The sequence below is a fragment of the Macaca fascicularis genome, chromosome 4 (genome assembly GCF_037993035.2).
Source record: "Macaca fascicularis isolate 582-1 chromosome 4, T2T-MFA8v1.1".
NCBI classification, from domain to species: domain Eukaryota; kingdom Metazoa; phylum Chordata; class Mammalia; order Primates; family Cercopithecidae; genus Macaca; species Macaca fascicularis.
The window spans coordinates 102,679,460-102,706,057 of NC_088378.1; the positions used below are offsets into that span (position 1 = coordinate 102,679,460).

General features: G+C 35.0%; 1 protein-coding gene and 1 pseudogene across 50 annotated transcripts in view; one reads left to right on the forward strand and one right to left on the reverse strand.

Annotated features, from left to right (window-relative positions):
- Positions 1-26,598, reverse strand: part of RIMS1 (regulating synaptic membrane exocytosis 1) — a 493,077-nt gene that overhangs the window by 60,345 nt on the left and 406,134 nt on the right. For 29 of the 50 annotated variants that reach the window (XM_005552575.5, XM_074037680.1, XM_074037679.1 and 26 more), the window contains one exon: positions 2,366-2,601. The exons of 12 other annotated variants lie outside the window; for them this stretch is intronic. In XM_005552575.5, coding sequence (XP_005552632.1) covers positions 2,366-2,601 — 236 coding nt within the window. The remainder of the gene's footprint in view (positions 1-2,365; positions 2,602-26,598) is intronic. 9 more of the 50 variants (XM_074037683.1, XM_045391117.3, XM_074037682.1 and 6 more) reach the window with 1 other exon arrangement.
- Positions 23,937-24,768, forward strand: LOC102140111 (forkhead box protein H1-like; annotated as a pseudogene).

A 26,598-nucleotide genomic window follows, 5' to 3' on the forward strand; every position in this document is an offset into this window, starting at 1 on the left:
CCAACTCTCAAACTTACAATCTCTCACATACGAAGCACTAGTTTCCTTCAAGGACATCAAATAATGTTTCTATTTCATCTAAGTATTTTGAAATCTGGTGGTCAAAACCTTCTCCACCACCTCATGCTGTAAATAATTACTTCAAAACCAATAAAAATCTATCCATCTGAAAAGGGGCTAATATCCAGAATCTACAAAGAACTTAAACAAATTTACAAGAAAAGACAACCCCATCAAAAAATGGGCAAAGGATATGAACAGACGCTTCTCAAAAGAAGACATTTATGTGGCCAACAAACATATGGAAAAAAGCTCATCATCACTGGTCATTAGAGAAATGCAAATCAAAACCACAATGAGATACCATCTCAAGCAAGTTAGAATGGCAATCATTATAAAGTCAGGAAACAACAGATGCTGGTGAGGATGTGGAGAAATAGCAACACTTTCATGCTGTCGGTGGGAATGTAAATTAGTTCAACCATTGTGGAAGACAGTGTGGTGATTCCTCAAGCATCTAGAACCAGAAATACCACTTGACCCAGCAATCCCATTACTGGGTATATACCCAAAGGATTATAAATAATTCTACTATAAAGACACATGCACACATATGTTTATTCCAATACCGTTCACAATAGCAAAGACTTGGAACCAACCCAAACTCCCATCAATGATAGACCAGGTAAAGAAAATGTGGCACCATGGAATACTATGCATACATACACCATGGAATACTATGCAGCCATAAAAAAGGATGAGTTCATGTCCTTTGCAGGGACATGGATGAAGCTGGAAACCATCATTCTCAGCAAACTAACACAAGAACAGAAAACCAAACACCAAATGTTCTCACTCATAAGTGGGACTTAAACAATGAGAACACATGGACACAGGGAGGGGAGCATCACACACCGGGGCCTGTCAGAGGGTGGGGGCCTAGGGGAGGGATAGCATTAGGAGAAATATCTAATGTAGATGTCGGGTTGATGGGTGCAGCAAACCACCACGGCACATGTATACCTATGTATATGTATATGTAACAAAACTGCACCTTCTGCACATGTATCCCAGAGCTTAAAGTATAAACACACACACACACACACACACACACACACACACACACGCACACGCACACACACACACACACCCCAAAACCCAGGAAGCACCACCATAAAAAAATTAAACAAAATAAACAATACAAATGAAAAATGCCTCATACTTACTGTAAAGGAACCTGACTCTAAAGAAGACAAATAATTCTCCATAACAGATAGAACAGCTCATCTGATTGGAAGAGCAAAGATGCAGATCCATCACAGGGATGCTAGCTATTTTAGGTTCATTCTAATCCTGTAATTTTAAGACATGACTCAAATTTCCTACTTCTAATTTATTTGCCAATATATCCAGTAGAATGAATAATTTAAAATAGGTACTTTCCAGAATGCTGAGTGAGACATAAAAAGGATTTTGTGAAAAGCTTTTTGGTATAAGTAAATTTTGTGATAAGGTTCTTGCTATTAAGGAATAGAAAATGGAACCAATGTTGGTTTTAAGAGGAAAAACAGTTGCTGACTATTTAAATCGCTTCAATATTTCACTTACCGTTGATTTTACATAATATTGAGCATAGTAATGAATAGTCTAACCTGTCTGACCAATTTTATATAATTTTAAGCAGTGTTTTGTTATATTTTACAATACAAAAATAGCCACCCTCCCTTTTGTATTTGTTTTTTAAATATATACCTTTAGGGCATTACGCTTTTAAATTTATAAGCAGCAGAAAATATCTGAAACACATATTCGTATTAAAACATTATTCTTTGTATAAAACCACTGACCCATTTTTCTAAAGTAAAAATCGCTGCTGGGTTTTTACTTATATTGAAACTATAACAAGTAAAGTTCAATTATTATATTTTTACAGTACCTTGAAGAGTATATGTCAAGTTGCACAACTGACCTTCTTTTCTATAAAAAGTATAGATGTAGCCAAAAATAAGTAATTGAATTATGGAACATTTTGAAAAAGAGAACCCCGTTGCTTTTGTTGCATGTAAATAAATTTGGATGTTTAATACTTCTTTGCATTTCCTTGCATATTTGCAAATATGACCTTAATTTTTTTAATTAAAAAATCTGTCCACTTTACAGATTTAAAAGTGATACCTTGTGAAGACAGCTGTACAGAAAAAAATAAACCCATAAATTTAGCAGATTTTCAGAGACATAAAAATAAATTTTCTTTTCAAAGAAGAACCAAATACATGCCACAATTCCATCACAAGCCATAGTATGAAAATCAACTTTTTCTCTCCATAAAGAATTGAGTTGTTTAGGTTGAATTCACATCACTCACCTGTTTGACTAAGCTGAGATGTGCTTCTACTCCTTCGAGACACTATGGCAACCACTTTGGCACTAAGGCTGGATCTCCGTTTCTTTCCACCTGCTCCAACTGTACCAACAGCTGTGTCTGACTGGCTGCCGTCATTATGCTCCAGTGTGTACATCTCTCCACTCACACTGGTGCTCTTCATGATGGCTCTTCCTGAAGTCCCCATCCGTCTGCCTTGCATTTTGGGGGTAAATGAACTATATTTACAAAGTAAAAACATATATGCATCCATAAATTACAGGTCAGCATCACTGAAATTCTAAATCTAATTTATTTTGAAATAATCCAGACATATTTTTAGGGGAAAAATGCAGTTGAGTAGTGGTTCTACACCTACAAATAGTTTAGTATCACACCCCGCAAAATATTTATTACTAGACATGGCTTAAAACAATGCCATTTCAAGATGGAATAATTTATAAACTTTTTAAAGATTATAAAAATAAGTGCAACAAATGCCATACATGGGGAGAAGAATGTTACTGACCAATTTTGTAAATAGTATAGTTACTATGTTACCAGAGAAAAACTAAAATATTTCAATTATTAAGAAAAGTTCATATACATTTCAGAGAGAAAAATATTTTTAAAAACGTACACTCTTTAAATGTGCCACATAACGAGGCTTAAGAAATGAAGAGTATTTGTTCTAATTTCCCTTTGGGATTATAACTAACACATCTTGCTTCATGAGTCTAAGTAAGACTGCAAAGAAAGCAAAAACTAAAACGAAAACAACAATAAAAAATGCTTTTGGATTAGTTTCCCCTCCTCCTTCCTTGTGCCCTCATGCTCCACTTCTCCACACAAACTTCTTCATATCATTTCCTTCTTTCAGTGCCTCACACTCGCATGATGTAGGCTGATTTCTTTTTGTTTTTTTCCTTTCCTATCAAAACTTGTCTATGTTACCGGCTTGTACAAGTTTATCTGAAGAGATTCCTTTTCTCCCCAAAGAATATATTATTGTTAATTATTTTATGCAGCATAGAAAGTTAGCTGGGAAAAACTCCTTACTATTAGCCCAAGTAAACTATGTCTGAGAGTTGAGGAGAGGTAGGGCAAGCAGGCAGGGAGCAGGGATATTAGGATTCTTACAACCTTTTAAATTACAATGCGTATGCAGCTTTATTATCCATCTAGACCAGTACATTTCTGTCTAATAAAAACCTGGTTTGATACATCTAAAATGACCCTCTTAATTTTGTTTCCTCAAAATATTTGCAAAAACTAATTATATGACCCTTATTACCATTTTGATCTTCTTCATTTTCTACTTCTTGTTTTGAACTACAAAATACATACTAGCTGATATAGCATCTTTAACAGTGAGGACATTTAATATGTAAGTCAGAATAAATCCTAATATGATTATAAATTGTAAAACAGAAAGTCTTGGGATTATGTAACAAGTTTGTTGTCATATATATAATGAGAGAGAAATTGGTATGAGGTGAATTCAGAAACGTGGGAGAGTAAGATCAGGAAGGAGAGTTTATAAGCTATGGAAAAGAGATTAAGACTGGTCCTTAGGATCCTTCATGGATTGTGAATTGAATATTGAGACCTCTATTGATGAGGACAATTTGTAATTTTCAATATTTAGTTGCATTACTTGAACTTGTCCACATCGAAATTCTGATAATAATAAATGATTCTTATTCTTTCAACATATTCTAGTCAGTTTTTCATTAACTCAAAGTTTTAAAAGTCATTTGCAAATCTGATAATTTTGCTATGCATTTTATGTACATTTTTTGAGACACAAATGAGAGTATTATTATATATCATCCGTCCCAAACTGATTCCTGTGGGATTTATATTCCCAACTCCAGCAGACTTTCTTTCCTGATAAATATTATGGTCAATTTCTTCTGTGTCTTCACCAACATATTGGAATGCATTAGCTAAATATGCCACCCATCCTTACGGCTACTCTATCTGCTTTTCTTTACTATTTTACTTGCAGAATTCTGCTGGAGAATCTACAGAAATGTCAGGATTTGGTCAATTTCATAGTTACAATGTCCATGCTCAGTAAAATGCCTACAACAGAGAAAGCAGTGGTTTCTCATCTCTCATCAATCTTTTTAGCACACTCTCCACAGTGGTTACTGAAAACTTCTCTTCTGATGATTTTTTTTAACCTTTAAAGGAAAGTATGAATTAATTAACATGTACCCTTTTTTCTTCCCATTATTTCCATAAAGATGGAATTCTATTACAGCTTGAAATTTCTCTCTCTAATATCGGTCTACAAAAAAACACCATTGTGAAATTCTGGGCAATGTTCTTTACTTTATAAAGAAGTTTAAGAGTATACGGAAATGTCTGCTATCATATTTTGTTATTAAAATTTAAGATGAGCTGGGAAGAGTCAAAAGTTTATTTCATGGATATCCAATTTTAGCAATGAAATATTCTACAATTTTGACAAAAGTTCTGGAAAACATAGAAAAACATGTATAACAAGTGTTATCATTGGGAGGGGGTTAAGTTATACGAAAAATGATTGGGTGAATAAAATATGAGGTGCTTTTTTTTCTCAAAAAATATATGTCTAGATGCTTAAAAGCATTCTTTTATGAGGACATGTGTAGATTCCTAAACAGTCTATAATATAATAATATTCAATGAAAAAACATTTAAGGTATTTTCATTTCTTTTAATTGAGGCAGTTCAGAGGATCTATCTAATCAGTCAGATTAATCTAATCAATCTGAAGATTACAGCACAAATATGCTTTCTACTGCCCCATTTCTTAACTTCCATTTGTTCTGCTTCTGTTTCTTGAAAAATTATTCCTATCACTTATACATATCTGAATCATTTAAGACACATCTTAAGGTTTTCTGCTTTATAAAGCTATTCAGTCTCTCAAGCTTCATGACTGTTGTCTCCTGGTCCTTTGTTTCATATTTTGTACTGGTTATATTAAGATTCTGATATTTCATAACAGCAAGCACTTTATGCACCACTAAAACTGCTACAGTCCCCTTCCCATTGCTGAATGAATTGATTTATGAGTAGGAAGTGGAAAAAAAGTGATCAGTATAGAAATATACTGTGATATAACCCATCTTTAAAAAATCAAACAAAATTCCTTTCTTTTTGATCCCCCCTCTTCCTGTAGACTTTTTGCTGAAAAATCTCAAGTAGTTATTTATATATCCTCTCCTCCTATTTTTTTCTGAACAAATTTGAATCAGGCTTTGTCCCCAACATTTCGCTAAAACTGCCTTTTATCAGTCGCCAATAACTCCACATAGCAAAATCCTGTCACTTACCAGTCCTAATCCTTTTGACCTCTCAATATGTCATGCATTTGTCAAACAATTTGATTCCTTTGTCTTGAAATACTTTATTCTAATGGATTTTCCAAACTTGTGCCTCACTGGCAGGACCTTGATCCTCTTTTATCACTAAATGTAAGAGCACCTCAATGTCCAGCCCTTTGGCTTATATTCTTCCACATGAAATGAATTCCATAGATGTCTCACCTGGTTCCAAGCTTTATGTAGTATCTATATGCTGCAGATCCCAATTGTTTTCCTGCACCTTGTACTCAACCCTGGACTCCAGATTTATATATCTAGCTGTCAACTGACATATCTGCTTGGATATATCTAATAAGGCTCTCAAACATAAAGTGTTCAACCCCTCAAAACACCTGCTCCCTCTCCAGTCTTCCATATCACATCATAGGCACCCATCTACCCAACTGCTCAGAGTAAGAACAAAATATCCAATCTTGGAAGTAAGACAAGCCCAACCAACCAACCAACCAAATTGGTTTCTTGGCCACTTTTCTTGAGCATTCCCTAACGTGCTTGTGCACTGGCTAACAAGAGCACCTAAGGTCATTTGACTGTCTACAGAAGTGTAAAATTTTGACTTAGTATTTACTTGTATAATTATAGTCCAAATATTTTATATTCTTTGTAAAGTTAGATGTTAATTTGAAAAAAAAAACTAATAAAGGGCAAATGATTACTATCTGGCCCTAGAGAGGATAACCAGTAAGTCATAGTTTCATTGACTTAGAATACATTATCCAGTTCTGAATCTTAACTTAGTAATCTAATTTTAGTATTCCATTTTTCCCCAATAACTATATGTGTGTGTACAAAATTACAAGGGTTTCTTGGATCATCTTTGGAAACAGCTTGTTATACTGTTGGTTTTCTCACTAATTAATTAAAACTCCAACATTTGCTATTTTTCTGGTGATTGTTGTTTTAATTTGGAGAATTACATTCTGACAGTACTGGAAGTTCCACCAAAGACACTTAAATGAACTCTCTACTTAAGCCAATTAGCTGTGTTGTCCAAGCAGGGCATTTCATGGGCTCTATAAGCCCAAGGATGCCTTTTCCTGGCTTCCAGATTTAACCTCAAGAGGCAACAGCACAGTCTTCTTTCTGTTTTCTTTTTTCTGACTCTGGTTTTCTATGCATGTTTTGATTTTGTTTTGTTTTCTTTCTTTCTGGTTCTGGTTCTTGGCAAGACTGGCTCTGATTCTGCATTGCTTATGACTAATAATACTTTCTAAACTAGTAGCAGTAACAATAGGGAATCTACCTATGGGTGAAATCTGTCAGATGACTGGCCAACAGATTTCAATGTCAGGAATACATTGAAAGCTGGGTGGCAGATAATAGAAAATCTAGTTTGGTAGACTTTTTGCATTTTTTTTTTTTTTTTGGCATGCTACTAAAAACTCACATCACTCAAGAAATACATTGTGCACACTGAAAGAAGAAAAACCCTTTAAAGTCTAGGCTTAGGTTACTATGTTAATTTTAACCCTATAGCTGAGTGGTAATGCTGAACCTGCTAGTTCTTTTTGCTCAAAAATCATCTTTTCAATTGGTGACAAAAAAATTTCTTACTTTGTGTATAGCATAGGGATAGTTGTTCAAGTAGCAAATACTAGATCTCAAGGTATTTTATTTTTATACTTCTGTTTTAAAAAAATGTTTTAATTTTCAATTTCATGGGTACATACTAGGTATATATATTTATGGGGTATGTAAGATTTTTGGGGGGGCTTTTTATCACACTTTAGGTTCTAAGATACATGTGCAGAACATGCAGGTTTGTTACATAGGTATACACGTGCCATGGTGGTTTGCTGCACCCATCAACCCATCATTTACATTAGGTATTTCTCCTAATGCTATCCATCCCCTAGCCCCTCACCCCTCAACAGGCCTTGGTGTGTGATGTTCTATACCCTGTGTTCTCATTGCTTGACTCCCACCTATGAGTAAGAACATATGGTGTTTTATTTTCTGTTCCTGTGTTAGTTTGCTGAGAATGATGATTTCCAGCTTCATCCATGTCCCTGCAAAGGACATGAACTCACCCTTTTTTATGGCTGCATAGTATTCCATGGTGTATATGTCCCACATTTTCTTTATCCAGTCTATCACTGATTGGCATTTGAGTTGGTTCCAAATCTTTGCTATTGTGAATACTGCTGTAATAAACATACATGTGCGTGTGTCTTTATAGTAGAATGGTATTTTAAATTTGATAGAACTTCTGTTCTGACTGATCTGTACAGGTAAGTACTTACATAATTCTAGCACAGAGAATTAAAGAATCCCCAGAGAATAAAGGAATTGAACTCCTAATACTTTAAAAATGCTATCCTTTTAAGAAAAATCCCTTTTCAAAAAATTGCTAACTCAGCAGAATCAAAGTGAATTCTTGAAGATAGCAAAGTAGTTTAATAATTTTGGCTTAACAGCAGGTTTATGAAAACCACAATGATATTCTACTTTAAATGTACTAGGATTGCTATAATAAAAAATAGACAATAACAAAGGTTGACTAGAATTAGGAGAAACTGGAGCCCTCAACATTGCTGATGGGGATGTAAAGTGATGCAGCTGCTTCAGAAAATATGATGGCACTTTAAATACAGGTAAACTAGAGTTACCATATGATCCAGCAATTCCATTCCTAAGTACGTACTCAAGAGAATCGAAAATATATATCCACACAAACATATATGAACTATTCATATGAAAATTATTAGCAAAAGTCAAAAAATAGAAACAAAACAAATGCTCATCAACTGATAAATAGAGAAACAAAATGTGTTAAATCCACACAATGAAATATTATCAACCATAAAAAGAAATGAATTTTGGGACCTCATACTGATAGCTACGGAAAATGAGATCTGGTGGTAATAACACTTTGGTCCACATTATAAATTACACATATGATTTGGTAGGAAATAATTAAGCATTAAATGGAAAAGGTGATAAAGTATCTATACACATTCAGCCAAATCAAAGATGCCATCAGTATTAAGACATATCATAATTTTATGTGATTTTTTTGGTGGCTTAAAACAACACAAATTTATTATCTTTCAGTTCTGGAGGTCAGAAGGCCTAAAATCAAGATGTCAGCAGGGTTATGTTCCATCTGGAGGCTCTAGGGGAGAATCTGTTTCTTTGCCTTTTCTAGTTTATATAGGCTGCCCCAATTCCTGATCTGATGGCCCCTTCCTCCGTCGTCAAAGGGAAGAAAGGGAACAATGGCTGGTTGCATCTTTCTCACGTGGAATCACTGTGACCTCTGCTTCTATTGTCATATATCTGTCTTTGACTCTGCTCCCTCCTTTTTTCACTTATAAGTACTCTTGTGACTACACTGGACCCACTGGATAACACTGCATAAGCTTCCTTCTTTAAAGTCAGATGATAGCAACCTTAATTCCATCTGACACCCCAATTCCCCATTTTTCTGAGGATTAGGATTTGTCGGGGGCACATTGTTCTGCCTACCAGACCAAGTAACTCTGGAATGGGGGTATGGAGTCTCTCTCCTAAGAAAGAAAAATGCTAATTAAACAATGACATGCCATCAATTGGAGAATATGCACTGACTGTATAGATGGTAAAATACAAACAAGTAATGTGGATAAAATAAATTAAATTACGGTAACAGACAAACGAATTTAAACAATAATTTTTTAAAATAATAATAAAATAACATTAAAACATCAGAAGCTTACTTTCCCAAACATAGACTGTTACTTATAGATACAGAAGTGATGGGTGATGTAAGACAATCAAACTGCACCTTCATTTGCCAGATTTTGGCTCATTATTACAACATAAGGAGGCTGACACAACGTTTTGGAAGAGGATAAAAAATAGAAGTCCTAAAATACCTTCTTTCAGAAAGCAAGAATGTTTTCAGAAGACATGAGGGGCTATGTCAGGATCGTTCCCACTCTTCACGACAAGCTTAGCTTAAAAACAGTTACAATCAATTTACATATATTCAATCCACTAAAAGAACCTAGAAGTCTACTACAATTCTATTGTAAGCCTTAAGGAGGAACAAATAGTATAAATAATAATAATGCATATAAGTTCACAATGCTGTTTACAAAAATGTTAAAAGTTAAACAACAAAAATTATATGAGTCCTACACTTACATCTGGATCAATACACAAGTTACTAACCACAAACAGTAGATCAATATTGTTGATCAATATTAAGAAGCCATCTCTAGGCATCCATCCTATAATTTTCAGTGGTTGTAACACAGGGACTGGTGATTAATAATCAAGGTGGCATTAAATACCTCCTAAAGGTGTCTGGTAGATCATTTTGATAATAAGAATCAGAACTGAAAAATGAACTCAAGCTAGATCACTATTTATATTCAATCTCTTCAAGTAAGCTGGACCTTAAGAAGTAATTATCCCTGTAATTTTTATGAAATCTCATTCCCGCTCACACATGTGTTGAGTTTTATGTGAAGCTACAAGTAGTCTTCAGTGTTGAGGGCTTATGCACATTTCGGTAGTTTATTCCTAGGTCTTAGATTTATTTCTAGGTATTTTATATTTCTGACTACATTACATTGATGGCATTTTATAAATTTCATTTCCTAAGGTTTGTTGCTAGTACATAAAAATAAAATTCCTTTTTATACATATAAAACATACATATAAAATAGACACATAAAAATTGTTTTTTATATAGACTTCTAGGTCCTTTTAGTGGGTTGAATATATGTAAATTGACTGTAATTGTTTTTAGCTAAGTTTGTCATGAAAATATTTTATATATTTCCTATATGTATAATCATATAAACTGTAAATAATGATCCATAAATTCATCCATCATTTATCATCCCTCTCTCTATCTGGATTCAATTTGCTAAAATTTTGTTTAGGGTCTATTTTAATGAGAGGTTTTGGCCTATTTTTTCTATCTTGTAATGTCCTTACCAAATGTATCAAGGAAAGGCTGGTATCATCGAGTTTCAAAATGTTCCTTAGGAAAAAATTGTGTAAGACAGAGTATTTATTCTTTAAATATTTGTAATTATTTATCAGGATTTACCTGGGTCAGGATATTTCTTCGTGAAAAGGTTGAAAACAATTACAGAATCATTTAAGAAACTAAATATAGAACTCTTCAGATTTTTAGTTTATTCTTATGTCATTTTTAGTAAGTTGTACTTTTCAGAAAATTTGTATATTTCATGTAAGTCAGGGTTAGGAAAATTTATTTTGTAAAGGGCCAGACAGTAAATATTTCATACTGACTCTGTTACAACTACTGGACTCTGTTGCAACCACTCAATTGTTGTGGTGGGAAAACAGCCATGGACAATATATTAGGAAATGGGCATAGATGTGTTCCAGTAAACCTTTATTCACAATAATAGGCAGTGGGCCAGATTTAGCCTGCTGGCCATAGTTTGCTCACTGTGATCTGAATCGAAAAACTTACCAGCATAAGTTGTTTATGGTATCATTTATATATCTGTATAATATGTATTATTGTCCCTTTTCATTCAATGGTATTGGTAATTTTTATTGAGTTCATTTACTTTGATGCAATTATTGATACAGATGTAGTTCAGTCCACCACTTTGTTTATTTGTAGTCATTCCATCTGTTTGTTGTTTTACTTCTCCTTTTTGTCTAATTAGGTATTTTTATTATTCCACATTTTCTCAACTATTAGCATCTGAGTTGTTCATTCTTCTATTATGTTATTAGTAACTACCCTAAAGATTAAAATAAGCACTTTGACTTACTTAAATCCTCCTTAAGTTATACATTTTAACCAATTTCAAAATAATGCAAGATTTGTATAATAACTTACTTCCATTTACTCCCCTCCCACCTTTCACTTAGGTATTTTATATATTTTTCACTTCTACATATGTTTTAACTAACACAAGATGTTGTTTTTATCATTATTAACTCTTTCCAATGTTCTTCATTCTTCCTCAAGGCTAGTGCTTCCAACTGGAGATACTTTTCTTCCACATGAACTCCCATTAGTATTTTTTGTAGTGCTGGTCACCTCGGGATGAATTCTCTTTGCTATCTATCTATCTATCTATCTATCTATCTATCTATCTATCTATCTATCTATCTATCTATCTATCCATCCATCCATCCATCCATCCATCCATCCATGCACTCATTTATTTCCTGAAAGACAATTCTGGGTAATATTTACTAAGCATAAAATTGCAGGTTGGACATTTTTATTTTTTCCTTTCAGCAATCTTTCTTCCGGCCATTCCACCAAATTTGGGGTCTCATAATATCTGCTGAAATTTCAGCTAGTCATATCTTTACTTCTCCAAAGATACTATGTCTTTTTTCCCCTGAGATTCTTTTAAGAAATGTTTTTGTTTAGTTTTCTGTACTTTGATTACAATAATGCTGATTTTTTTTTCTCTTACCTATATTATTGGGTATGTAAAGATTTCAGATTTGTAATTTGATGTCTTTTATCAGTCCTGGAAAATTATCGGTTTGTATTTCGGTATTCAAGCATTGCTCTGTCATTTCCTCTCCTTCTGGGACTCTAATATATTTGAATTTTTCATCAGGTTCCACTTGTTTACGTTCTCCTCCAATTTCTCTCTCTCTCTTCTCTCTGTGCATCAACTCATATACTTTCTACTAATTAGTTCACTAATCCTTGGTTTTACTATTTCTCACATGTCATTAAACCCATCTATTACATTTAAAAAAATTTTTAAATTATAATTTAATTTTTTAAAATGGATTTCAGGTCTCTGCTAAATAATCCATTCTCCTTTGATTTCTTTAACATATTAATCACAGATATTTTAAAGGCTCCATTTGGTAACTCTTGTTAGTGTTTAGCCAGGTAGTCCTTTTTTGTTGTTGTTAAACATGACTCATACATTTTAATCAGATATAAAACTGAGTGGATGAAACCCTGTGGAGGCTCTGGATGATATTATTTGCCTCCAAAATAGGTAAAATTCTCATTTGATTGACAGAAAGATTTCATCTTGTTCTTGTACAAAGTTTCGTTTTAAAGATTTGCTATTACTCACAGAGTGTAATGCTTATTTCTAGAGTTTGGCCCTTCTGAGATACGTAAAAGAACCAAAGGTGTTTGTTACACCCCTCTAACTATGGGAACTTGAAGTCCAATCCATCTCCCCAGCACTGGCAGCTGCTGGAATTTGTGCTTGGCTCTGTGGCCTTCCAGCTGCTGCTTTTTTTTTTTTTTTTTTTTTTTTTTAGTTATTTTTTATTATTATACTTTAAGTTCTAGGGTACATGTGCATAACGTGCAGGTTTGTTACATATGTATACTTGTGCCATGTTGCTGTGCTGCACCCATCAACTCGTCAGCACCCATCAACTCATCATTTACATCAGGTATAACTCCCAATGCAATCCCTCCCCCCTCCCCCCTCCCCATGGATGCAGCTGGAAACCATCATTCTTAGCAAACTATCACAAGAACAGAAACCAAACACCGCATGTTCTCACTCATAGGTGGGAACTGAACAATGAGATCACTTGGATTCGGGAAGGGGAACAGCTGTTGCTTTTTGTTTGCTTTCCCGGAACCTTCGCTGTGCATAGACAGCTCATTGGTCAACGTATGAGGGAAATCTACAGCAAAATTTGAAACTTTCCACCCTCACAATTTCCAGTTTCTCTGTCAGTGTCTGAACTGTGAAATTTATTTTCTCAGCCTAGTAAGTAAGAACACTGCTCTCTGCTTAAGGCTCTATTATTCCATGTCATCAAATTGGAAAGTAACCTCAGAGGAAACTAGGATGAATTTACCACTTACTTTGTGTTTTCCCCTCCTTTCAAAAATTGAAACTACTCAGATTTCTGCCTGCTTTGTTGCTCTCAAATGCCTTCCAATAGTTTTTGCTGTTGTTGTTCATTGTTTGTTCTTGTTTAGCTTTTATAGTTTTATATGTGGAGAAGTTAGTATGATATAAACTATACTGTCATGCCTGGGGAACTGTGACCATGTCATATTGCTGCTTATTTTTGAATGGTAGAAGTAGACCAGTTATGTTGTTATAAAAATCTTCATAGGGTTTCATAATGAAGACATACGTTAAAATCATGCTATAGCAATTTATTTGTAAATTACACTGAATAGCTTTTGCCACATGATTCCTATATACAGTCCCCCAATACCCTGCTTCTGCCACAGAATGGCAGACCTGAGATGGTCCTCTTCAGTTCATGTAGTCTGCTACTCTAGAGGTACAAAATACTGTTTCGAGGTACTCCAGGGCAAAAACTTCCCCTAGCTCCTACATGTTCTAGAAGGGAATTTTTCGTTGGGCCTTTTAAAGCTGTGGTATTTATTTTAGAGAGCTTTACATTCTGTTCAATAGCTGAATAAGTAAGCATCTACTTTTGGCATTTCCTCTCATTTTGGTCCACATTTCACTGAATTTGAAAACTGCTTTCTATAGTTTATAATTTACAGATGTGGTTAAATCCTAGTTTCACGTTAGATGGAGTTTTTAGTCTTTTTAGTCTTCTTATAAAAATGAGGTGAGTAAACACATCTGTTCTCTGTAACTTTATTATTATTTTTTTGAATTTCTAATCAACTTTCTTTTTTTTTTATATGTTTTCTTTTTTTTTTTTTAAATTTATTTATTATTATTATACTTTAAGTTCTAGGGTACATGTGCATAACGTGCAGGTTTGTTACATATGTATACTTGTGCCATGTTGGTGTGCTGCACCCATCAACTCGTCAGCACCCATCAACTCGTCATTTACATCAGGTATAACTCCCAATGCAATCCCTCCCCCCTCCCCCCTCCCCATGATAGGCCCCGGTGTGTGATGTTCCCCTTCCTGAGTCCAAGTGATCTCATTGTTCAGTTCCCACCTATGAGTGAGAACATGCGGTGTTTGGTTTTCTGTTCTTGTGATAGTTTGCTGCGAATGATGGCTTCCAGCTGCATCCATGTCCCTACAAAGGACACAAACTCATCCTTTTTTATGGCTGCATAGTATTCCATGGTGTATATGTGCCACATTTTCTTAATCCAATCTGTCACTGATGGACATTTGGGTTGATTCCAAGTCTTTGCTATTGTGAATAGTGCCGCAATAAACATGAATAAAATACCTAGGAATCCAACTTACAAGGGATGTAAAGGACTTCTTCAAGGAGAACTACAAACCACTGCTCAGTGAAATCAAAGAGGACACAAACAAATGGAAGAACATACCATGCTCATGGATAGGAAGAATCAATATCGTGAAAATGGCCATACTGCCCAAGGTAATTTATAGATTCAATACCATCCCCATCAAGCTACCAATGAGTTTCTTCACAGAATTGGAAAAAACTGCTTTAAAGTTCATATGGAACCAAAAAAGAGCCCGCATCTCCAAGACAATCCTAAGTCAAAAGAACAAAGCTGGAGGCATCATGCTACCTGACTTCAAACTATACTACAAGGCTACAGTAACCAAAACAGCATGGTACTGGTACCAAAACAGAGATATAGACCAATGGAACAGAACAGAGGCCTCAGAAATAATACCACACATCTACAGCCATCTGATCTTTGACAAACCTGAGAGAAACAAGAAATGGGGAAAGGATTCCCTATTTAATAAATGGTGCTGGGAAAATTGGCTAGCCATAAGTAGAAAGCCGAAACTGGATCCTTTCCTTACTCCTTATACGAAAATTAATTCAAGATGGATTAGAGACTTAAATGTTAGACCTAATACCATAAAAATCCTAGAGGAAAACCTAGGTAGTACCATTCAGGACATAGGCATGGGCAAAGACTTCATGTCTAAAACACCAAAAGCAACGGCAGCAAAAGCCAAAATTGACAAATGGGATCTAATTAAACTAAAGAGCTTCTGCACAGCAAAAGAAACTACCATCAGAGTGAACAGGCAACCTACAGAATGGGAGAAAATTTTTGCAATCTACTCATCTGACAAAGGGCTAATATCCAGAACCTACAAAGAACTCAAACAAATTTACAAGAAAAAAACAAACCACCCCATCAAAAAGTGGGCAAAGGATATGAACAGACTTTTCTCAAAAGAAGACATTCATACAGCCAACAGACACATGAAAAAAATGCTCATCATCACTGGCCATTAGAGAAATGCAAATCAAAACCACAATGAGATACCATCTCACACCAGTTAGAATGTTCTCTGTAACTTTAAATCTGTGATCATGAGGTCTCTTTGAGAAGTAAAATGAGTAGGCCTTGATGACTCATTTGAACATGCATTCCCACTGGGAGTGATACTGTCCTCAGAAGGGGATAACTGATTCTTGGTGAAGGTAGAGGGAACAAAAAAATCTTAAGATAATAGGTTAGTGGTCCTCCAAAGGCTCACAGTATATAAATAGTATGTCTGTAGTATTAAAATTTCATGTGGGGAGGGCAATTAGGAAAGGAACACCTAAAAGATTCCTTAGGGGAGTGATAATAAAGAAAGATTGAGAAACATTGAATTAGGAGGAGGACTGGGGAGAGGTAAAAATCTGGGTGGCTTCCAGTTTTTTGATTTGAGAACTGGGTGGATAATGGCGTAAAAAGCATATAATTACTCTGTTCAAATACTAAACAATCCAATAATGTTTTCACACTTGTTCTAAGAAATGTTGTTTTACAAATAACCAGTTAAAAATATATATGCTCATGTATTTCTATTGTAAATGCAACACATACAAAAACAAATACATATTTAAACAAAAGCTGATATACATACTCAGTGAATACCAAAACATGAGAAAACAATTACTTACATCATGTATGGACCATAAAACTATATAAATGAGTCACAAATAATAAAGTCATAAAATTAAAGATGAATACACACAAATGCTGCCTTGATGTATCTGTTGTAGTTTACAAAGTAACAAATAATACAATTAATTATTTCAGATGATTCAGAAAACTTTGAAAATATTTCCACTAATTACAAGAAAACAGCATGTATGTCATCTTGGGGATACATTAAGGTCTATGCTTTCTTTATTCATTACGCTGCATAAGTAGTATGTATACAGTTAGCAAACACCAATCAATTCACACTTGGTTATCATGTCTGTGCTTTAGGATAGTCCAGCTGAAATCAAGGTAATCATATGTTAAAATGAGTGAAGAAACAAAGCTTTAAATGATTTTCTAAATGAATAAAAAAGATAAAGTAAAAATATACTTTAAAATTTTTCCTACATTGCTTTAAATTGAACAGATATCAAGATTAGTATAAAAAGAGTAGTAGAAAGTCTATTAACTGTACAAGCTGAAGTAATGAGCTTGGAAATAATATATATTTCTTCGGACAATCTATATAATGTTATTTAAAGCTAAAATGCTAAAAAACAATAACAAGTATTTAATCTATCTCATATACCAAGTGTATAGTAAACATAATATATAGTAGAAAAACAGACCAACTAAGACCAATATAGAACAATCTACTAGTTTTCTTTTTCTTTGAAATTTGTTTTTTCTTAGTGTATTATACTGAAGTCTCACTACACATTGCATAATCCTTCAGCCAAATTATGGTACTATCTGAATTTTAAAAACAGGTAATAACTAGAGAAGTAGAACCACATCACATATTTTAATTCTTTCCTTGGAAGTAACAGCACTAGAATTTACTGTGCCATATATTTTGGTTTACAATATGTTTTTAAAGCAGCAGTGCCTAGCTTCCTTTTTAAAAATAAACTACTTCACAGACTTCTGTTGTATTAAACAAATACCAGTAGAACTGCTTTAGTTGAAGTTGCTGAAGTCCTGCAGTCTAGGAATTCTCCTGCCCGTTTAGTTTTTCTCCTGCTCCTTGGACAGTTTTCTCCTGTCTATGAGGCAATTCTTGGAGACAATAAGGAGCATCAGAACACCAATGGTCCATGGGCATGACTTTGAAAACCACTCTAATAAAACTGAACTCTTCAAGTGTCAAATCCGACAGTTAAATTCATCCAGCTCACCATGAAGCACCGTGAAGTGGATAAGTTAAATATTAGTATCAAAATTCAAATTTTAAATGCTGTTGCACTATATTATGTTTTAGCCATCTCTCATAAGACATTCAAAGATGACTTTTAAAAGTATAAAGTAATTAATCTAATACTTCATACCATGTATGCAGTAACTGAGTTATGAAGCACAATGCTATATTTTCAAAGTATTCTGATATACACTATTTCATTTTATTCTCAAACAGTCCTGTAAGGTAAGAGTGGCAGGTATGATTCACATTTTTCAGACGAATATACATTTAATATTATTATTACATTTGTATGAAAATCCACTAAAAACATAGATCTAGGAATCATGTGTGTTTTGTTTTATACCAGATAGTACACAGCACCTGCATATAAGACGTACCCAATAAATGACTGGTGAATAAGTAAATGAATAAATGTATGAATAAATGAAAAAAAAATCAAGGTCTAAAGAAGTTGTACACTTGTTGAATGAAGCTCTCAATATTGGTTAGTAAAAGTACTGAGCCATAGCTGATGGAACCAAAGATTCACATCTGAGTCAAAAGCAGTCTTTAAGGGCAGGCTTGGTAGAATTCACATTGTCCTGGCATGGGAACTCTGATCACAAGATGCTCTTTATTCAGCAATCACTAACCACTCCCTTAACTTGAGACTCACTTCATTCTTCTCCCTTATATTCAACTATCCTCTGAGACTTCAGAATCTCTTTCTCAGTTTGAGCTGTATCTACCTTTACCTCCCACATTAGTTCTTCATTCCCCACTTTCATTCCACCTCATGACTGAAATGGTCCTGTCTCTGCTGGTGCTCTCTTCTTTCCCGAAAGTTTTACAGCTCTTGGCTCCTTTCACCACCTCCTTCTATGTTCCTCATTGTTATTTTTTTTAAGCCCCTTAGATATTACTTCCAGTTCAAGATCCAACTCTGTTTGCTCTGCCTTGGCATTTGCCATCTAACCTGGGATAAAGTCTCTAGGGCCATGATCCTTCTTACTTTTCACACCTACATGTTTTTTCTTATTTATTAATTATTTTAAAATATTATCCTTTTCAAGTGAGCAAATGTAAAAAAAAAATTTTTTTAAATGGTAACACATCAAATACGAACTATTTCTGGCAGTATGGTAGATGATATATTCTGATTCCAAAAAATCCTTTCACTTCCAAATGCCAATTCATTATGATGAGAAAATTACAACAAATGCCTGTTAAAATACAAACTTGAGGTCACAAGAAGGAAAGGCATATCTCCTTAGCCAAAAACCAAACGAGAACTAAAACAGGTTGGAAAGTGAATGATGAATGTCTTTGGAAATATTGCAGGTCTAGTGAGGAGTTAGAACAGAAATCCTCATGAGTCAAGACCCTTAAAGAACAACAAGGAAAAATGTGTATCTCAGTCTAAGCTCTCATAGAACCTCACTGGTGGCTTTCTAATGTACTTTTCTCAGAGAGGAGAATGATCCAGAATGAAGGTCTAAGATGCATGAAAAATGATTAGCAAAGAAACTAGAATGCATATGGTTTACTATAAGACATTTAAAAAAATAACATGCAATAAGGGGAAAATGAACCAATCTATAATTAAAACTTTGTACAAGAATATGCAAATGCAGGAGGGACAGTAGCACAGCTAAGCATATGACAGTCATTTTTTTTCCTAGGAGGAAGTAGAGGTAAGTATTAACTTCAAATTAACTACTTAACACAATTTATAAACTTGAGAAACTAGTCAGTAAAAATCACAGAAACTGCATGATTTCCAGTGTAATGGAGGGGGGAAATGAAAGAAAAATAATTCAATTAAAAAACAATCAGGAAAGAGAAAAAATAGAATAAGAAAAATTAAAAGCATACACTGATATAGAATTCTAACTCTATAAGAAATCAAAATAAATGCAAATTGATAAGCTAGCCAAATTAAATGATAGAGATTGTGTGGTTAGAAAAAAATTAAATCTAGCTATTTGCTGTTTACACGAGTATAACACATTGGTCATAGAAAAGTTGACACAAAAAGATGTGAACAGTGAATAGTTAGACTGAACACTAACTGAAAATAGCTTGTGTTATCATGTAGGAAAACTGACTTTAAAACAAAATAATATTATAGGAATAAAGAGATTTATTACATAATAATAAAAGGTTAAATCACCAGAAAGACAAAAGAAATTCTGAACTTGAACCTAATTAAGTATCTCATATAAGAAGAAATGAACAGAATAAAAAAAAAAACTTGACAACTCCTCTTTATAGATTCTGACTGAGCATTTTCAGTAAATACCAAATCAAATAGGCAAAAGAGTAGTAAAATAACTGAAGTTCTGAATGGTTTGGATAATAAGCTTCATGTATTGGATATATAGATAACTCTAACTGAAGATTTAAGAGATACACATTCTTCTCAACCACATGTGTAATATATACAAAAATGACCCAAAAAGTAGGTGACAGATCAAACTTCAAAAACTTCAAATAATCAATATCAAACACAACACACTCTGACCACAATGCCATTAAGGCAGTTAAGTTAGAAATAAATAAAAAAACTCCATACTTTTGGAAATTTAAAGACTTACTTCTAAATGATTAATAAATAAAAAGGAAATAAAAATGTGATGAAATTTAAATATACTTAAAATTACATAAAAAATGAATATATTACAAACCAAAATTGGTGAGATAAAGATAAAGCCACATTTCAAGGGAAGGAAAGTTAAACTTATTTATAATAATACAGTATTAGAAAAAATAGAACAATGAATTTCATTCTTACAAAAGCAACATGCAGAAAATATAAAAAAAGATGCCAATCATGACATCAAAAATGTATGGTATGTATAATTATATCTACAACAGCTATGCATAAACTTTATTGAGAAAAATGTAAAGTTTCACTGAGAGACATTAAAAAAAATCAATTGAGATATACGGTGTTGGAAGGCACAATCTTCTAAAGATTCTGATTACCCATAAATCAATTTATACATTTAATATAGTTCCAAACTAAGGATTTATTCCGTAGAACTTGATACACTTATTCTAAAATCAATATGTAAGAACAAAGGACAAAAACAGCCATGACACTCCTGCTAATCAACAAGAATAAGGTTGGGCATGGTAGCTCACACTTGTAATTCCAATACTTTCAGGAGCTGAGGTATGTGGATTGCTTGAGCCCAGGTGTTCAAGACCAGCCTAGGCAACATGACAAAACCCTATCTCTACCAGAAAAAAAAAAAAAAAAAAAAATTAGCCAGGTGTGGTGGCATGCTCCTGTAGTCCCTGCTACTTGGGAGGCTGAGGTGGGAGGATTAATTGAGCCAGGAGGTGGAGGCTGCAATGAGCTGTGACTGTGCCACTGTACTCCAGCTTGGGTGATAGAACAAGATCCCTTTCTCAAAAAAAAAAAAAAAATAAAATAAGAATAAGAATAAAACAGGCAGATTTGCACTACTATGGTATGTATTATTAGTTTTATCAATAAGCTGTATGAATTATGACAGAGTGGTTTTAGTACAGGAATAGACATTAGATACACCAAAGAAATGCAGGCTAGAAATAGACTTAGTGTTTGTAAAGTCTTGACAAAGGACAGAGCAGCATTTAGATCAGTGAAAGACTGGGCCTAAAATACAAAGTGACTGATTTGGAAAGGTAAAATGAGATTCAGATACAATGGTAATATTTGATTTTTTAAGCTTGGTGGTAGTTACCTAAGCCTTTATTATTATTTATACATTTTGTGTATCTTAAATATTGCATTACGAATTACAAAAAAAGTTTAGGTTAAATGCAGGAAAGTGTTTTTGAGCTAGGCTAGCAGCTTCTCAATTCTGGCTCTACCACTTACTGGTCATGTGAACTCAACAGGCTGCTTTACCTTTATCTGTGAAATGAGATTACTAGCAATTACATGACACGGCTCTTTAGCAGTAACAATACTGCATATAAGTCACCTATCAGAATACCTGGTCTACTTATAAAGGATACTTAATAAATAACAATATTCTTTTACATTAAAATGTAATAATATAGATGCTATGGAAAAACTTAGGAAAGTGACACATCAAGTAGGTATTTGGGAAGCACTGATTTGGAGTACTAAAGGATATTGTATATATTCCAAATATGTTAATCGTTGCAGAAATATGAATACTTGGCCAGGCGCGGTGGCTCAAGCCTATAATCCCAGCACTTTGGGAGGCCGAGACGGGTGGATCACAAGGTCAGGAGATCGAGACCATCCTGGCGAACACGGTGAAGCCCCGTCTCTACTAAAAAGTACAAAAAAACTAGCCGGGCGAGGTGGTGGGCGCCTGTAAGTCCCAGCTACTTGGGAGGCTGAGGCCGGAGAATGGCGTAGACCCGGGAGGCGGAGCTTGCAGTGAGCTGAGATCCGGCCACTGCACTCCAGCCTGGGTGACAGAGCGAGACTCTGTCTCAAAAAAAAAAAAAAAAAAAAAAAAAAAGAAATATGAATACTTGCCCAAAGAGAGAGTATTTAATGTTGATAACCAGAGTTCATGCCTGGGGACCACTAAAACAATTAGTTACCGGTTGACATAACATTGCTAGGCTCATAATAAGCATTTGGTTTTCTAATATGCAAACATAAACATATAAACACACATTTATAGCACATGAGGTCTTCCTCAAGGGCAACTTATTTGATCCTTTTTTTTTTTTTGACATGTTGTAATTACTACAAAGACCAGTTATATTAACGATGTTCAATGCCGTATTAGCTATCCAATGGCAAAATGATTAGCTTAAGAAGGCTTCAATATGTTACAAAAATAATCTAATTTAGTCTAAGAAAGAAAATAAAGCTACAGGAAATTACATTTCTACAAATAATGAGATGTTGCACGATGTACTTTTAAAACGCCATAAACAATGTGTAGTTATTTTCTCTAAGGTAAGAGTCTTTAAGATCTAATTGTGCATGGTCATATCTACAAATATAACCCCATCTTGATATTATTAGTTTGTATTAAATTTTGAAAACTTTATTATAACTGACCATTGTCATTGTCTATTATACAGTAAAATTCACCTTACATGTCACTGAACTTCACAGAATTTGATTAAACATATGTTAGTAAATCTATAATAAACTCACAGAGTATAAAGGTAAAAACAAAGCATTCTGCAGCTGTCTCAAACTGTACCAGTGATGCTTACTTCAAACTGCAGCCTTAAATGGTTTGGAAGGAAGAACCTAACCAGGAAAAGTTACCTGTCCCAAAAGTTATGTATTTGGCTATTATCAAGACTTTTGGGTTACATGTATTCACAGCTCAAGCAGTATTTTGATTATGGTATGAATATAACAATGCCACTATGAATATAACAATGCCAATTTATATATATGGCACAGTGATTGATTCAGTCATATGATATGTTAGTAAGTATAATATAGTAATTTATTAATATATTTACCATACATCTAGAGTCTTTTTAAAGGGTACATGTCACATTCTTTCTGTCCAGCTTTAATCTATTTACAGGAAAGAGTAGTGGGAATGGTTCATCAACCCTGAACTATCAAAATGTTATGAAACGAAACACTAGAAAAAAAACTAAAATAAATTTTTTCTCATATATTTAGTATTTTTCACTGTGTTCAGATTCATCTTTCCTTGTCATCTAACTTCTAAAATATTTTCTTCTCTTTTTTAGTATTTTCATAGATCTCAATAAACTTTGTTTTTCCATAGGACAACAGACAGGCAGGCAAAACTAAGTGTGGATAACTAAAATAAAAGAAATAAAATAATAATAATAATCCCTTTTGTTCACTCTTGATTACATCTGATGTTAGTAGGCATAATAATTAGTGAGCATATAAAAGAAAAGTTTCATTGATTTTAGCTATTAAAATAGCAAGCAATTTTGTAGTTAAGTACTTTTCATATGCTATCACAAAAATCCAAGGATTACTTTTGAATTTTATCCTGTCTTCTCTTACTGAATTGAAGAAATATTGTGAAATAGGAGGCATTTGAAATTATTTTCCATAACACTTTTCAAACATAACTGTAATATCAAGATTGATATTCCAGAAGATATTAACTTCTACATTTGCTATCACAACTTAAAATATCAAATAATTTAACCTACATTGTTTTAAAATCCTCAAATAAATAGAAGAATATTCCTATCAGTATATGCTTACTGATTATTATGCCTACTGACATCAAATGCCAAATTTTACTAAATGTATAGTTGTGGACCCTGCAAAGCCCCAAGGCCAAGGGGAACTTCTGGGTGGTTGACATAAGCCTGATCCCAGCAGAGTCGCTATGGTGGCAGAACACAGCCCTGTGTAGGTGTTGGCAGAAATGGGGTGCACGCGGAGCCTTCACCAAGGACCTGGGGCCCTACTTGCTGCAAGGTGCGCCCAGTCCCCTGCTGCCACCCAGTGAGGGCTTCAGCATCAAGTCCCTGCTAGGGGATTCTGGGGAGGAGGCACCCTGGTCCCATAGAGCAGCCCAGCTCCTTCAGGCACGGGGAGCAGTGGGGAGGAGGTGGTGCCCACCCCACCCCAGCCCTCTTCTGAGAGGCCTCTGTGGCCCCTCTGCCCCCTTCCCAGCCCCGTAAGAATGGAGAGGGAGGCTTCCCAGCAGGGAGCCATGGGGCCCTCGACCTTCTCCACAGAGCCTACGGCCTGGTCTCTCCACTTACTGCAGGACACCTCAGTTCCTGGGTGGCTGTCCATTGGGGGACACAGAGCCTCCCTCTAGGGGCAGCTGCTCACCTCCTACTTGCCTATCTACACTCCCAATGTGGTAATGCCCTTGGCACCATCACCCACCTACTGCCCCCAGTGTCCACTATCAACTGGCCCTGCCTACTGGGGGGGTGGCCTCTCAAACCTGAGGGCCCCCAGGACTGCTCTGGGATCTAGATGTCCTCTTCCAGGAGGTGCCACCCAACAAAAGCATCTATGATGTTTGGGTCAGTCACCCTTGGGACCTGGCAGCTCCTGCCCCAGGCTGGTTGCTCTCTTGGTGCAGCCCACGAGGCTCCTAAGGCAGGGGCTCCTCCTCTCTCCACCTCCCACCCCCAGCTTGTTGATAGGGAGCCAATGCCAGGAGGGTGTCTGTGACCACAGCAGACTCAAACCACCAGGCAGCAGCCTTGCTAAGTGTCCACAGTATTTACTGGACTACCCCACGCATGGCTGTGGCCCAGCTGGGCATGACCCTGATCCTGGTCAGTCATGCCTCTGTTTCCCCTATGCCAGAGGCAAGGCTGGAGGAGCAGGGCTGAGTCTGGAATAGCCCTTTCATGTCTCCTCTTCTCAGTCCACCACTCATCCATCACCAGGTGTCACCTCCCCTCCCATGCTCCAGGCTGGGGGAGGGAGAGCCTAAGGGTAGATCCAGCCTGAAGTCCTGCCCTCTGTCATCTGTCTGGGAAGGAGGTAGCACCTTTTCTGGGAAAAAGGTTAGGGAGTAGACTGGACCCTACATGGTCTTGGTGGGGGGAAGATAACAGGAATTTACAATGTTTTTTTGTTTGTTTGTCTTTTAAAAAAGATAATAAAGTCCTTATACATGATAGGAACTAAAAACTTTGCTGCTTATTATTACAACTTATATGTAAATATATTCTATCATAATTCATTAGCTTTGTTCATCTTTTAACCATGAACCTCAGTAAACGGAACTATAAAAATTATGCAGATGTTAGTTGCTAAAAAATAAGTAAGAAACAGTAATATATTAAGAAAAATTATTCCTCATAGTGTTACCTATAAGGGCAGGGAACATTTATATCTGAAGAGCCTGCAAGGCTTGTTCACAGGATTTTGATGCTTTTATGTTGATGTCATTTTATTCTTTATCATTCCAAACTATCCTCTCTCAGGTTTTTACCACGGGATTGACGACGGAAGCAAAATAACTTCGTGTGTGTGTGTGTGTGTTTGTGTGTGTACTGCTGCATGTGTGTCTATGAGAATATGTAGACAGAAGAAAGCATATGAAGGGATAATTTGTCTATGAATGTCAGAAGACGTGTCACATCTTATTTTTTTCTCTCTATTCTTCCTAATTATTCTAAGATCAAATATGTACCACATATGACAAATCACTGACATACAGCATGAGATTACAAGAAAAGTAGCTCTTCATGTTAGCTTAAGGTTAAATTTGTTTAACTATTAGCTGTAGTGCTTAAATTTACATAATCCACTTACATAAAATAAACTCTCAGTTTATATGGGTTTTAAACTACAAAGAAGGGAAAAGAAGCTGAAAACAAAAAAGTCCTTAGAGAAAATAGATTTATCACTAAGAAGTTTCTTTGTACTCTTTCCAGGTCCACCCCTCTTCCCACCATCTTCACTAAATATGAAAATTCATATGAAGCAATGAAGGAAAATAATCCTCTATCTTTTGCTTCTTGTCATGATATAGTTACAGTCCATGCTGATTTGTTGAGTTGCCGTGTTCCCCACAAAGTAACACCGGTTCCAACACACTACTAACATGTAGATTCCCCCATTCTCCTTGTATAAAATCAGTCTCTTGACATTGTTTCCCTATTCTTTCTAAAAGAAATTGCATAGCCAAATTTTATAGGAAGATAAATTTCTGAAGAATTCTACTTCTGAAATTTTAGGAGAGTGAAAATGAACTCACAAGTTATTCTATGCAATTGCTTAGTAATACAAATTCTATTCACTAGTAATACTTTAAAGCATAGGGCTCAAGGTACTTGGCTCTACAGTGAATATAAACAAAAATTACTTAAAAAGGTAAAAAATTACTTTTTTAAAAGGTAAAAACAAAGTCCTTGGTTAGGTCCTATTTATTACATTCTTTGGTATTCAATAGTTTTTAAAACATTCTATCT